General features: G+C 40.2%; 1 protein-coding gene across 1 annotated transcript in view; it reads right to left on the reverse strand.

Moving 5' to 3' along the window:
* Window positions 1–2,648: 2,648 nt before the first annotated feature.
* LOC107603198 (sulfhydryl oxidase 1-like) overlaps window positions 2,649–16,072 on the reverse strand; it is a 29,791-nt gene continuing 16,367 nt past the window's right edge. The window contains exons 9-11 of the mRNA XM_016295942.1: window positions 15,821–15,959; window positions 15,440–15,616; window positions 2,649–3,888 (exon numbers count right to left, since the gene is read on the reverse strand). Coding sequence (XP_016151428.1) covers window positions 2,999–3,888; window positions 15,440–15,616; window positions 15,821–15,959 — 1,206 coding nt within the window. The 3' untranslated portion in view covers window positions 2,649–2,998. The remainder of the gene's footprint in view (window positions 3,889–15,439; window positions 15,617–15,820; window positions 15,960–16,072) is intronic.

A 16,072-nucleotide genomic window follows, 5' to 3' on the forward strand; every position in this document is an offset into this window, starting at 1 on the left:
TGCAGAAGTGACATGCATGGTTGTTTATCCACACCAGAACTACCGACTGTAGCCAAAGCACAATAAACTCATTTAGCTTTTTCCAAGGCCCATATTTACAAAAAAAAGATTTCTGGGAATCCATACTCTGGTCTCATGAGACCAATTCAATCATTTCGGATCTAACAGCATCCAAAATGTTCTAGTGTTGCTAGAGGAGGAGTACAGAGAGAAGTGGCTGGTTCCCACAGTGGCATTCAGTGGTAGTAAAGCTCTTCTATAGGGATGAATGAGTGCTGAAGGTGTGAGGGAGTTGTACTTTATCAACGCTGTCATGAATTCACACACCACTGTGTGATGTAATACAAAAACTTGAAACTTAAGATGCTACCCTATTCTCTATGCCTGCATTGTTGGGCTTTTTTTTAACATGACAATGAAGATATTCATTCTCCTGAGTTGAAAATCCTTCAGTGGACATGCATTTCACTCAATCTTAACACTCTTGAGCTGCTGTGAGAGATTCTGTAGAGACAAGCTGAGCAACACTCCCCATTAAAGACCAGGGCATTTAAGGAGGTCGTCCCCCAGGAGTTAAGCAGCACAGATGTGAAAATTTGTCATGAACTTGTACACTCAGTGCCAAGAAGTGTCAGTAAGTTATAGAATATTACACTTGGTTGAATTAAATCTAGGTTGTACTCAATTCTGCAATCCTTCATTTAAACAAAAATTGGCTAAATTTCTTATTTTACAGATATTAATGGCATGTATTTGTCTATTTTTATTAAGAATATGTTTAATACATTTCAATTTTGCCATCTTTCTATGAATTATATTAGTGATCATTAAGAAAATACATCTTTTATATTTAATCAGAGGGGGTGTACTCATTTATGCTGTCCACTGTATATGTACATATAAAATTATTAATAAAATGATTACATCTTATATATGTATAGTACACAAATAAGATACAATGCGAATATTATATATAAACAAATATAAAATAATCTCTTTTTATATATTTTATGCATATTTTACACAAATAAATAAAATAAATGTATTTTATATAAAATTTAAATAATATTATTTATAAATATTATTAATAATTTCATTTAATATTATTAATAATTATTAATATAGTTATAATAATAAAAACTTCCCTCAAGTGCAAATAGTAACTTCCATCCATTCTGACTGACAACATTAAAGTTGGGAATGAGGGCTGCATCTCAAAATATGTATTATGGACAAGGGGAGGAATGACGGTAGTAAAATTAGATTAATCTGACCTGTTTGGCTCCTGTTTTAGGGCTAGATGTAACATTCAGGGGTCAGAGTATAAATGAGCTACAATAACAGAACCATATATTAACCCTTTTTCCTTACAATGCGAATATTATATATAAACAAATATAAAATAATCTCTTTTTATATATTTTATGCATATTTTACACAAATAAATAAAATAAATGTATTTTATATCAAATTTAAATAATATTATTTATAAATATTATTAATAATTTCATTTAATATTATTAATAATTATTAATATAGTTATAATAATAAAAACGTCCCTCAAGTGCAAATAGTAACTTCCATCCATTCTGACTGACAACATTAAAGTTGGGAATGAGGGCTGCATCTCAAAATATGTATTATGGACAAGGGGAGGAATGACGGTAGTAAAATTAGATTAATCTGACCTGTTTGGCTCCTGTTTTAGGGCTAGATGTAATATTCAGGGGTCAGAGTATAAATGAGCTACAATAACAGAACCATATACATGATGAAACCAAAGAAAACAAAGTGTTCTAAAATTAAATCAAAATAAAATTCTGGTTTGAAATTCTCCAAATTGATAGAATCATAATATGAATTATGCAATTTTCTGTCAACTCCGACTGGCCAAAATTTGCAGACCGCCTCTGACTTTAGACAACTAGTGTTGATTCCAGACTGTAAATCAGGCCAAAAATGTGAACAAAAGTTGTGTAGTGTATTCCAGTATTTGTTTACTCAACTGATTGACAGTCACAGTCAGATTAGTTTGGGTCGCACACCAACTATTGGTTTTAAAGATACTGGACATATAAAAAGCACACGTCATGTATCTCATTCCATGCCAGAAAACAAATTGGAGTTTTAAAAACAATACAAGAAAGAGGTTTTAAAAAAATAATAATTTTAATCAGATTTTACCCAACAAAGCACTCCACTTCAGTATGAATGTTAATTTTTGCTTACCAAATGGGCAAACTATAATGTCTGTAATTCTTATTGTTTCAGGTACTTGTATAGAGTTGCTCCGCGGTACAAATTTACATCTTAAAATATTTTTGTGAAAAAAATCTAATATTTGCTCAAAAAGGCACAGGGAATGGACAGGCAGTGAGATCACAGTGAAATTTAAAATGGATTAAACACATAAAGATGTAGCTCTATCAATGAGGGGTATATTTTCATTATAACAACCACAGTAAGAGTTAACTGGGGTCCAAATTTAAAAAAAAAAAATGCATTTCAAGTATTTTAATTCTTTTACTTAAAAGTGGTCGTGTTAAAGATGCTTTGTTTTTGTGTTAAAGTATTTCTCAAATCTAAATTTTATGATTGAAAAAATTATATAAAATGATTGGTGCTTTTAGAAATGATGTGCACTAAAAAGAATTCTTCGATGAGTGGTCATATAAAAATTCGTTTTTGTAAAATAAACAAATAAAAGACATCAATTATGATGATAATTTTTCCATCGCCAGATGCTTCAAAGAAATAAACTTACAGAAGGAGTTAAAAAAAAAATCAGACCACAAGCAGCCCTTCAAGGACAAGTGTAGGGTCTGTAAAACAACACTTTGGCATTAATCACCATGAAATTAAAAACAGTACTTCATAAACTCTCGATTTCTGTGCATCCATACTGTGGCGCTGAAGCTTACGGTTTTCTCTAGTAGCCACAGATTGTGAGATTTAGTCATTCCTCCTAAAAAGTATTAGTTTGGACTGGAGCGATGCTCTAGGGCAGAGACAATTTAGCACGTCGCAGCTTTAACCTCAGTTTGAAATACAGGTACATGGCGAGCAGACACATGGTGGAGAGGAGGTACAGCAGGACACACAGGCTCACATCCAGCCTGGAGAATCCCACGCTGAGCAGGGACATCCAGCGTTTGCTGTGGGGTCTGGGGTACGGCTCCATCCCTCTACCTCTATAACCAAGGTTCTCCTCCTGGCTTCCCAGGTCTCGCTTCACCCTCCAGCCTCCCTCAAACTGGAGGTCTTCCACATCCTCCTCCTTCTTCAGACTCCTCTGTCTCACTACGCCAGACATGGCCGCAGCTCGGAGGGCTTTGGCTTTATAGTGTTGGTTGACAAATAAGTCCAGGTCTACTATGTTTTCTTGGGGCTCCTGTAGTTTCATTCCCACAGTTTTTGGTTTGCGTTGGGACTGCGGCCGCTGTGGCTTCTCCCAAGGTGCCTGGTAATTGGCCTTGTCCGCTCCAGCCACCCCCATTCTCTCTAACCCCGCAGGGTATGGCTCACCAGTCTGCTCCTCCATTGCTGGTTCTTCCCCTTCCTCCTCCTCCTGCTGCTCTTCTTCTTCTTGAGGCTCTTCATCAGGGCGGTTGTCCAGAACCTCTCGAGGTCTCCTTTCCACCCCACGTCTGGCTTCTTTCTCCATCCGAGCTGCCGTGAGTCGGTTCCTCTGATGGATGAGAGCTTGGGTCTCATCCTGCAGGTAGTCCATTAGAATGTGAGCTGAGGAAAAGTAGTTTCGGAGGAAGGTCAGCACCTCCTCTTGGTTCCAGTGGTGCTCACCAGTCTTTTTTAATCCATGACAGCTAGGACACAACTCCGGAGATGGCCACTGAATCTTAGGGAAATAGGGGTCCTCGCTAAGGTCTCCTGTGTGGGATAACAAAAACAGCTTTTAGGAGTTTCATAATTTCATAAACAGTCAAAAGAGGAGTTCAACCATAAATCAAAGGATGAGTTTTGACAATGAACAAGTAAATCACAACTTTCCCTTCTCACAACTGAAATCATGTTATCATGTACATAAAATCAAGAACATGTTCAAGTCATATTTAAACTCAAAATCAATCAATCAATAAATGTAGAAATTCTATTTTGCATTAAGGAAATTAAGCTTATTTTTAAAAAAATATCCCATCCTCATTACAGTAAAACAAAAAATGATTATATATTAACAATTATATATATATATATATAAACTGTAAACTATTTACTGTATACATCATGGTACTATTGTACAACTTTTAATTTATTCTGGTTTAAGTAAAAGATTTTTGTTTCTAATACAGGAAAATTTAAGTAATAAGAATCAAACGAGAACAATTATTGAGAACAACTGAAATAAAAAAAAAACTCAAAAGTAAATTCTCTGCATGCATTAAATCAGCAATTTATGGGGAAAATGTGATTGTTGTAAAAATAATTTAACACTTCAAAAGCCTAAAAGGCTTAATTTATACATAATATAAATAACATACCATCAATAATATTCATATTAAAATGTATTATAATGTATGAAAATTTATATATTTATATATATACATATATATATATATATATATGTTTTCATGAGATTCACTTGCTAATCCAGCGGAAGTGTCAGAACCTTTCTTAACCTAGGCTTAAAACAGGCTTTAACCCATTTTAAAAAGATTAATAATTTAACGCTGTGTTAAGTGGGAAAAGCCCAAATGACACGTTAATCAATTATGAGTTGACAGGTTAACATTACCTGGAGAAGAGCACTTTTCTCCGAATTTCCCATGATGTTCTAATTTACCTAATATTTTATATGATCATAGATTCAAATGTTGACATCAATATTTAGTTTTATAAAAGTATCTGAAAACAATATTGTGTAGATTCAAATCTGTTTTAATTGGTTACAAGAAAATTCATTCTGCATATCAGGAAATAAATGGAAAAAACTAAGTTAGACTACTGAATTTCTGCAGCAATTTCTCTTCCTATCATTCAACATTAAAAATTTTGCCTAACCTTGAGGTGCCGTGTGAACAGAGTGTGTGTGTGTGTGTGTGACAGTTCTAAAGACATGATCAATAGACCTGTGGGCGCTCCCAGAGGGAGGATCGTGAAGATAATAGATGAGGTTGGGGTGAACAAGACACCCCTCCCCATCCACATGCACACGCACTGGCCCCTTCTCTTCACACCCCCTGTGAACATGCCACCATCTCCAAATTGAATATGAAAGCCAGCACCTCTGGGCTGCAGCTCTCCCTCTAATGAATTACTATTTTTTCCCTTTAGATGTTTTCCTTTCCTCCCTCCCCCAAACGCCACCCCAGACGGAAGCATCCGCTAATAAATTGCTTGTGGCGGATGTCACGGGGTGGCCGGGACACTACAAGAGGTGGCAGCAGTGTTTAGTTTACATCCCTCCCCCATCTCTTACGTAGATTAATCTGATGTATATATGCATGTGTGGATGTACTCTGCATACCACATTCTACATAAGAGATACATCAATTTTACTATGTGTCTACGGGAACCCAGGGGTCTTTATGCATGGCTCTGTGACAGCACTCATATCTGGCTGTGATGTGATGCAATGCCTATGAAGATCTTACTTTTAATCATGGAGCCCTTCAGCACAAAGGTGACTTCAGCTGTAGCACTGTTAACATTGATACAAAGCTTGCCAGGGCGGTGCATTAATATTCATGCATGTGAACAGAGAAGGAGCCATCATGCAGGACAGTTCCAGCAAGCGGGAGTGAATGTGAGTGCCGATGGGTAGGCAGGGCTCCTGTGTTCAGATGAAGGGAGGATTGGAGGACTGACTAAACAAATGCAAAACAAACATACAGGCTAATCTTCTCCTTGGCATTTTCAAGCAGAGGACGAGACAGAGGAAGAGAGAGGGAACAATAGTTATGTTTAGAATGGCATACTACCTTACTAATCTTGTAGTATGCAAAAAATGCAACAAATACCAGTATAAAAGCAGTCTACACTGCATGAAAAATGTATCCCACAATGGAAATGCCTGACTTGACCTGCCATTTTCAGGGTGACAAATGCACAAAATAATTTTTTTTAAATGCTATTGTGTATACTTAGCATAGCCATAAGTATTTGAAGACAGGTGGTAATTTCTTTGTTAGCTCTTTAAGCTGGAGATGGCATGGGTAGAAAAATGTTTTTATGCCTAGATGTTCTAGTTCACAGATACCTGCAACGTTTGCCTACAGATGGTGGCAGGGGTGAGAGGGGACTGTGATGATGTTACCTGCCAGTTTCTTCACTCTGGAGTTGTACAAGTCCTGAAGGTTGGGCAGGTGCTTACCAATTATCCTTTCAGCTGTCCTAACAGTCCGTTGCAGTCTTCTTATATCTGATTTGCTGGCTGACCCAAACCAGACAGTTATAGAAGTGCGCAGAACCAACTCAATCACAGCTGAGTAAAACTGTGTCATCTGTGCCTGTGGAAGGTTTTTCAGTTGATGGGAAGAGGAAGTACAACCTCTGCCTGGCCTTTTTCACAATGGAGTCAATGGAGTGCAGGGGGGTTTCTCCTAAAGTCCACAATCATCTCCACAGTTTTGAGCGTGTTCAGCTCCAAGTTGTTGTGACGGCACCAGACAGCCAGCTGCTCAACCTCTTGTCTGTAAGCAGACTCGTCTCCATCCTGGATGAGACCGATGACTGTAGTGTCGTCTGCAAACTTCAGGAGTTTGACAGAGGGGTCTTTAGAGGTGCAGTCATTTGTGTAGAGGGAGAGGAGAGCACACACCCCTGAGGAGCTCCAGTGCTAATGGTGCAGGTGTTGGATGTGAGTTTCCCCAGCCTCACTAGCTGCTGCCTGTCTGTCAGGAAACTGATGATACACTGACAGATGGAGGTGGGTACAGAGAGCTGTGTCAGTTTAATCAGAAGGGTATCCGGGATGATGGTGTTGAAAGCGAAGCTGAAGTCCACAAACAGGATCCTTGCATAAGTCCCTGGTTTGTCCAGATGTTGGAGGATGTAGTGCAGTCCCATGTTAATTGCATCATCCACAGACCTGTTTGCTCAGTTAGCAAACTGCAGGCAGTCCAGTAATGTCCTTCAAGTAGGCCAACATCAGTCTCTCAAATGTCTTCATGACCACAGACATTAAAGCAACAGGTCTGTAGTAATTTAGTCTCGTGATTTTTGGTTTCTTGGGTACAGAAATTATGGTGGAGCATTTGAAGAAGGAGGAGACTTCACACAGATCCAGTCATCTGTTGAAGACCAGTGTGAAGATGGATGACAGCTGGACAGCACAGGCTTTGAGGCAGGCTGGAGAAACACCATCTGGACCTTTGGCTTTCCTTATCTTCTGCTCCCTGAAGACTTTGCGTTCATCATCTTCACAGATCTTAAGTGCAGGCTGAGAAGCAGTAGGAGGGAGGGAAGGGGAGGGTGTTGATGGCTGTGTTGTGGGACGGTCAGAGCAGGTGTGGGGTGTGAGACCAGGCTTTTCAAACCTGCAATAAAACTAATTCAAACCATTGGCTAAAAGTGGATTCTCCACAGTGCTGGGGGATGGGTCTTGTAGCTGGTGATGGTTTTCAGGCCCTTCCACACTAATGTAGGGTCTTTGCTTGAAAACGTTTTTTTTTAGCTTTTCAGAGAAGCATCTCTTAGCTATTCTTATCGCCCTATTCAGTGTGTACTTGGCCTGTTTGTACAAGGCTTTGTCCCCACTCCTGTAGGCATCCTCTTTGGCCTGGAAAAGCTGTTTGAGTTTTGCACTGAACCAAGGTCTGTCGTTGTTATAGGTTAAATAGGTCCTGGTGGGAACACACATGTCCTCACAGAAACTGATGTAGGATGTCATGGTGTCTGTGAGCTCATCCAGATCAGTGGCTGCAGCCTCAAAAACACTCCTATCATTGCAGTCGAAGCAGGCTTGTAAATCCCGCTCTGCTTCATTAGTTCATCTCTTTACAGTTCTTACTACAGGCTTCGCAGATTTAAGTTGGGTTAAATAGGTCCTGGTGGGAACACACATGTCCTCACAGAAACTGATGTAGGATGTCATGGTGTCTGTGAGCTCATCCAGATCAGTGGCTGCAGCCTCAAAAACACTCCTATCATTGCAGTCGAAGCAGGCTTGTAAATCCCGCTCTGCTTCATTAGTTCATCTCTTTACAGTTCTTACTACAGGCTTCGCAGATTTAAGTTGCTGCTTGTAGGCTTGTAGAAGATGAACCAACAGATGATCCCAGAGTCCCAGTGCCGCTTGGGGGACAGAGTTGTATGCATCCTTTAAAACGGTGTAGCAATGGTCCAGTATATTGTTTTCCCTGGTGGGCATGTGATGTGCTGTCTGTATTTAGGCAGTTCGCAGATAAGATTAGCTTTATTAAAATCACCGAGAAGGATAATGAAAGAGTACGGGTAACGCTGCTCTGTGTGTGTGATCTGATCAGCCAGCTGTTCTAGTGCCGCGCTCACACACGCATCAGGATTCAGGAGGAATGTATGCACTCACCAGAATAAACGAAGAAAACTCCAGCAGCGAATAAAAAGGCTTACAGTTAATAAAGAAAGCTTCCAAATTTGGGCAGCACACATCTTCTCTAAAACTGTAACATCTGTACACCAGCCTTCGTTGATATAAAAACATAATCCACCACCTCTCGTTTTCCCCGACGACTCGGTGACGCAATCTGCTCTGAACAGCTGGAAGCCTGTTAGATGAAACGCGCTGTCCGGGATAGCTCCGTTCAACCAGGTTTCCGTGAAGCAAAGCGCAGCAGAGTTTAAAAAGTCATTGTTTGTGCTGGTGAGGAGTAGAAGTTCGTCTGTTTTATTTGCTAGGGTGTGGAGATTCTCTGCAGAAAACTCTGCAACGGAATCCTAAAATAAACTCCCAATTACTGCTTATTGATAGCAAGGTAGTTGTTGTAGTAGGTATGCAGGCAGGATAAGGCATTAATAGGTGCTTTATAAGTACTAATAAACAGTCAATATGCTAGTAACATGCATGCTAATAAGCAACTAATTAATAGTTAATAGTGTTCCCTAATCTAATGTGTAGGTAGGTTTTTTTTAAATGAGCCATTATGCAACCACCTAAGAACAACCTAGCAACCACACAGCAACACATTAAAAAACCTTTCAGAACACATTAACAACAGTATAGAAACATGCTAACAACCCCCAAGAACACCTTAGCCTTCACCAACCATATACTGTAGCAGCAAAACACCTTGTCAATTACATAGCAACGTCCTAGCACACACCCAGAACAAACTAGAAAATAACAACCACATAGCAACAGTGTATTAAGCGCATAACATTCCCTAGCAACTGCACAGAACACCTTATCAAGTAGCAACCACATAGCAATTTGTTAAAAAGAAACTCTCAGAACACCTTATTAACTACATAGCAATGTCCTAGCAATCATCCAAAACACCCTAACAAGTAGTAGCTATACAGCAACACATTAAAAACCTCTCAGAACACCTTAGCAACTGTAGTAGTATAATTTTATTTAATGCCATGTCAGCATCTGAGGCTATTTTCATGGCAAAAACTCAATTACAAAAATACAAATATCACATAAATACAATAAAATCCAAGCAAACAAACAAACACAGCAAGTAATATAATACAAGATTTTTTAAATTAACATATGATAAAAATTCTAATACCTTTTCAGGCAAAATCTTACTAAAGTCCTTAAGTGAACTAACTTAATAAAAGAGCTTTCTACTTGCATTAAAACCGGGACAGCCCAAAAGAATATGTTTCCTTAGCAATTGTATAGCAACGCCCTAGCAACCACCCAGAACATCTTAGCAAGTAGCAACCACATAGTAACTCATTAAAAACCTCTCTAAACATATTAGCAAGAGCACAGCAATGTCCTAGCAACCACACAGAACACCCTAGCAAGTATCAATTACATCTAACATTGCTTTCTTAATTTTGACAACTGCATAGCAACACCCTAGCAACCACCCAGAACACCCTAGCAAGTAGAAACCACAATACCTCATTAAAACCTCTCTGAACACCTCATCAACACACAGCAATGCCCTAGCAACCACACAGAACACCCCAGCAAGTATCAACCATGTTTAACATTGCTTCCTTAAACTTGGCAACTGCACAGCAACGCCCTAGCAAACCTCTCTGAATACCTTAGCACAGCATAGCAATGCCCTAGCAACCACACAGAACACAGCGAGTAGCAAGCAACCACATAGCAACTCATTAATAACTTCCCTGAACACCTTAGCAACCACACAAAACACCCCAGCATTGTGTTACTTTGTATATATGCAAAAGTATACAAAGTCATTGTCTTCCTTAATTTTGGCAGATGGATCGAATAATGAGTTTAGGTTAAAGAAAAATAAAAAAAACTAAAACATTTGTTTCTGAGAAAACAAATTGACAGCATTTGCTGAATTAAACAAGCAATGTTGCAAGGTCACATGCTGCATACTATTTCTCGTACGATTTTTAAAAATTTGTAGGCAGTATACATCACAGAATGCAATAAGCCAGGACAGAATTGAGAGTGCAAATAAAGAAGCTCCCCAATCAGTTTCACAAAGGTAAACTTATTTGTCTTCTGTAGACGTCTCCTCCCTCGAACAAGTGGCAGTAGCGCTGGGCTGAAGTTTGTTGCCTGGGCCTTTATGCCAGTTAAATTAATTGTGCAGCAGTGATACTAACAGGCCACTATTCATGACTGGTTAGCTGTGTGTGTGTGTGTGTGTGGCCTGGAAAAGCTGTTTGAGTTTTGCACTGAACCAAGGTCTGTCGTTGTTAAAGGTTAAATAGGTCCTGGTGGGAACACACATGTCCTCACAGAAACTGATGTAGGATGTCATGGTGTCTGTGAGCTCATCCAGATCAGTGGCTGCAGCCTCAAAAACACTCCTATCATTGCAGTCGAAGCAGGCTTGTAAATCCCGCTCTGCTTCATTAGTTCATCTCTTTACAGTTCTTACTACAGGCTTCGCAGATTTAAGTTTCTGCTTGTAGAAGATGAACCAACTAGTGATCAGAGAGTCCCAGTGCCGCTTGGGGGACAGAGTTGTATGCATCCTTTAAAACGGTGTAGCAATGGTCCAGTATATTGTTTTCCCTGGTGGGCATGTGATGTGCTGTCTGTATTTAGGCAGTTCGCAGATAAGATTAGCTTTATTAAAATCACCGAGAAGGATAATGAAAGAGTACGGGTAACGCTGCTCTGTGTGTGTGATCTGATCAGCCAGCTGTTCTAGTGCTGCGCTCACACACGCATCAGGATTCAGGAGGAATGTATGCACTCACCAGAATAAACGAAGAAAACTCCAGCAGCGAATAAAAAGGCTTACAGTTAATAAAGAAAGCTTCCAAATTTGGGCAGCACACATCTTCTCTAAAACTGTAACATCTGTACACCAGCCTTCGTTGATATAAAAACATAATCCACCACCTCTCGTTTTCCCCGACGACTCGGTGACGCAATCTGCTCTGAACAGCTGGAAGCCTGTTAGATGAAACGCGCTGTCCGGGATAGCTCCGTTCAACCAGGTTTCCGTGAAGCAAAGCGCAGCAGAGTTTAAAAAGTCATTGTTTGTGCTGGTGAGGAGTAGAAGTTCGTCTGTTTTATTTGCTAGGGTGTGGAGATTCTCTGCAGAAAACTCTGCAACGGAATCCTAAAATAAACTCCCAATTACTGCTTATTGATAGCAAGGTAGTTGTTGTAGTAGGTATGCAGGCAGGATAAGGCATTAATAGGTGCTTTATAAGTACTAATAAACAGTCAATATGCTAGTAACATGCATGCTAATAAGCAACTAATTAATAGTTAATAGTGTTCCCTAATCTAATGTGTAGGTAGGTTTTTTTTAAATGAGCCATTATGCAACCACCTAAGAACAACCTAGCAACCACACAGCAACACATTAAAAAACCTTTCAGAACACATTAACAACAGTATAGAAACATGCTAACAACCCCCAAGAACACCTTAGCCTTCACCAACCATATACTGTAGCAGCAAAACACCTTGTCAATTACATAGCAACGTCCTAGCACACACCCAGAACAAACTAGAAAATAACAACCACATAGCAACAGTGTATTAAGCGCATAACATTCCCTAGCAACTGCACAGAACACCTTATCAAGTAGCAACCACATAGCAATTTGTTAAAAAGAAACTCTCAGAACACCTTATTAACTACATAGCAATGTCCTAGCAATCATCCAAAACACCCTAACAAGTAGTAGCTATACAGCAACACATTAAAAACCTCTCAGAACACCTTAGCAACTGTAGTAGTATAATTTTATTTAATGCCATGTCAGCATCTGAGGCTATTTTCATGGCAAAAACTCAATTACAAAAATACAAATATCACATAAATACAATAAAATCCAAGCAAACAAACAAACACAGCAAGTAATATAATACAAGATTTTTTAAATTAACATATGATAAAAATTCTAATACCTTTTCAGGCAAAATCTTACTAAAGTCCTTAAGTGAACTAACTTAATAAAAGAGCTTTCTACTTGCATTAAAACCGGGACAGCCCAAAAGAATATGTTTCCTTAGCAATTGTATAGCAACGCCCTAGCAACCACCCAGAACATCTTAGCAAGTAGCAACCACATAGTAACTCATTAAAAACCTCTCTAAACATATTAGCAAGAGCACAGCAATGTCCTAGCAACCACACAGAACACCCTAGCAAGTATCAATTACATCTAACATTGCTTTCTTAATTTTGACAACTGCATAGCAACACCCTAGCAACCACCCAGAACACCCTAGCAAGTAGAAACCACAATACCTCATTAAAACCTCTCTGAACACCTCATCAACACACAGCAATGCCCTAGCAACCACACAGAACACCCCAGCAAGTATCAACCATGTTTAACATTGCTTCCTTAAACTTGGCAACAGCACAGCAACGCCCTAGCAAACCTCTCTGAATACCTTAGCACAGCATAGCAATGCCCTAGCAACCACACAGAACACAGCGAGTAGCAAGCAACCACATAGCACTCATTAATAACTTCCCTGAACACCTTAGCAACCACACAAAACACCCCAGCATTGTGTTACTTTATAATGTCTTCCTTAATTTTGGCAGATGGATCAAATAATGAGTTTAGGTTAAAGAAAAATAAAAAAAACTAAAACATTTGTTTCTGAGAAAACAAATTGACAGCATTTGCTGAATTAAACAAGCAATGTTGCAAGGTCACATGCTGCATACTATTTCTCGTACGATTTTTAAAAATTTGTAGGCAGTATACATCACAGAATGCAATAAGCCAGGACAGAATTGAGAGTGCAAATAAAGAAGCTCCCCAATCAGTTTCACAAAGGTAAACTTATTTGTCTTCTGTAGACGTCTCCTCCCTCGAACAAGTGGCAGTAGCGCTGGGCTGAAGTTTGTTGCCTGGGCCTTTATGCCAGTTAAATTAATTGTGCAGCAGTGATACTAACAGGCCACTATTCATGACTGGTTAGCTGTGTGTGTGTGTGTGTGCAAGGTGGGAAGGAACTATTAAAGAGGCTCACGATCAGGAGGAGGAGGGTCTCTCTTGGGAACCGAGAGGAATAAAGGGTGTCGGAGGGTAGAAGGCAAAGGAGGAGGGGTCAGTGCCACCCACCTCACACACACTTTGCGTTAGCTACTTGGGCCAGAGATTACAAAGCAGAGGAAGGCTTGATGCTGGCGGCGTGGCGTGTGCCACCTGCTGTCCCGGCCGTCTGGGGAATAGAGGGCAGCGTGCCCCAGGCAGGACACACTGTTGTAGTATCAATTGTCAAGCGGCTGGAATGACTCTCCCGGGACATGAGAGACAGTGAGACCTAATCAGTAGAAGTGAGGGGGGACCAGGGGACACAGAAGAGCCATAGGGGGACACACATGGGGGACACTGTTGTCCAATTATTCATGACTTCATGGCTGGTAAAAAGGGACCGACGCTAAAGAGGCAGGCGACATCAAAAGATGACAAACAAATGAATTAAGCAAGTGTGAAGAGAGGCAACTAACTCCCTTTATAGCACCTTATGGACAACAGCCATGCGAGCTGACAGGTTGTCAGAAAGAACTTGTGCAAGGTGGGAAGGAACTATTAAAGAGGCTCACGATCAGGAGGAGGAGGGTCTCTCTTGGGAACCGAGAGGAATAAAGGGTGTCGGAGGGTAGAAGGCAAAGGAGGAGGAGGGGTCAGTGCCACCCACCTCACATATACTTTGCGTTAGCTACTTGGGCCAGAGATTACAAAGCAGAGGAAGGCTTGATGCTGGCGGCGTGGCGTGTGCCACCTGCTGTCCCGGCCGTCTGGGGAATAGAGGGCCGCGTGCCCCAGGCAGGACACACTGTTGTAGTATCAATTGTCAAGCGGCTGGAATGACTCTCCCGGGACATGAGAGACAGTGAGACCTAATCAGTAGAAGTGAGGGGGGACCAGGGGACACAGAAGAGCCATAGGGGGACACACATGGGGGACACTGTTGTCCAATTATTCATGACTTCATGGCTGGTAAAAAGGGACCGACGCTAAAGAGGCAGGCGACATCAAAAGATGACAAACAAATGAATTAAGCAAGTGTGAAGAGAGGCAACTAACTCCCTTTATAGCACCTTATGGACAACAGCCATGCGAGCTGACAGGTTGTCAGAAAGAACTAAGATTTTATTTATGAAATGGCAACTCTGTTCACTTTTACTTAGGAATTCTAACCAAAAGCTGTAAGATTAAAAAACACAATGTTCCTACCAGAACAATAAATGAGTATAACATAAAAATAAAATAAAATGCAACAGAAGGTGTGAGAAATAGAAAAAGAGATGGATGTCAGTGTAGGGAGAGAGAAATACAGAGATAGACAGATAGAAGGGAACAAGACAGCTGGTATCTGCCCAGAGGATCGGCAAATTAAAGGGATTTAAAGGGAAGAAGCTGCACTGGTGCTCTGGAGAGGAAAAAAAAAACTCCTCGTGTGCTCTCTTTTCTCCTGCTCTATACTATGGACAGCAGTGACAGGACTGAATAATATCCTTGGTTTATTATGGCACCCAAAAAGTATTTGGACACACTTAAAAGCCATACCAAGTGGCATTTATTGTACAGAAATATAGCACAAACAAACCTGTCAAGAAAAAAAAAAAATATTGACACTTTCTGGTCATGTGAACATGTCCATGTAGTTAATGTGATAAATGACAACTGTGGTTACTCTGCTAGGACACCTGTTTGAGCTGGAGGGGAACCGACAAATCACCCTGATGCCACCAACTGGTTAAAAGTAATTGGGAAAATTAGTAAATTGAAGTGTGTATTTCCAACTTAAGCGGGGGAAAAAAAAAAAGTCCATATACTTTGGAGCAACTGTATAACTGTATAATGTATTTAACACTTTACATTTGTTTACATTGAAAATACCGACCTGCCAGACGGTTGTTGACCCGGTTGTGGCGAGACCACAGCCAGAGGACAGTGGCAGACAGTGAGGTCACATGATCCATGCTCTCCTGGGCCATACTCTCAAAGTGAGTTGCACATGGCCTGCATCCGAAAAAACGGCTGACATAACCTCTCATCGCCTGCAACACTTCCTGAGGATCTGAGATCAAGAGACAGAAAGAGAAGAAAGAAAAGAGAAAATGGGCAAAAAGAGGAAGTAAAAAAAAAAGAACAAAAGAGTCATTGCAAGAAAAGGAGTACTGCCAGTTTTGGGTGTATGAAGCATATGAAAAATACTATATTATCAATATATTATAATATCATGCATTAGTATTAGTATTACTGCTGTACATGTTAAAAGTACCTGGGATGCCCATTTCTTTAGCCTGCACTGTGAGCACATGGAAGAGGGTCCAAAAGGCGCAGGGGTATCCACGGTAATGGGATTCAGATCCCTGGCAGCCCACCCACTGTACACCCTCAGGCAACACTGCATCACTTGTCTAAAAGCACACATACATACAAACATAAAGTCTCAATTGACTTATGTTTCACTTAAACATCAAGAATCAATTGAAAACAATCAATTTTCCTTTCAGTCACTCTTCAAATGAAG

Source organism: Sinocyclocheilus grahami, unplaced genomic scaffold (genome assembly GCF_001515645.1).
Source record: "Sinocyclocheilus grahami isolate Dianchi unplaced genomic scaffold, SAMN03320097.WGS_v1.1 scaffold16.1, whole genome shotgun sequence".
Taxonomy (NCBI): domain Eukaryota; kingdom Metazoa; phylum Chordata; class Actinopteri; order Cypriniformes; family Cyprinidae; genus Sinocyclocheilus; species Sinocyclocheilus grahami.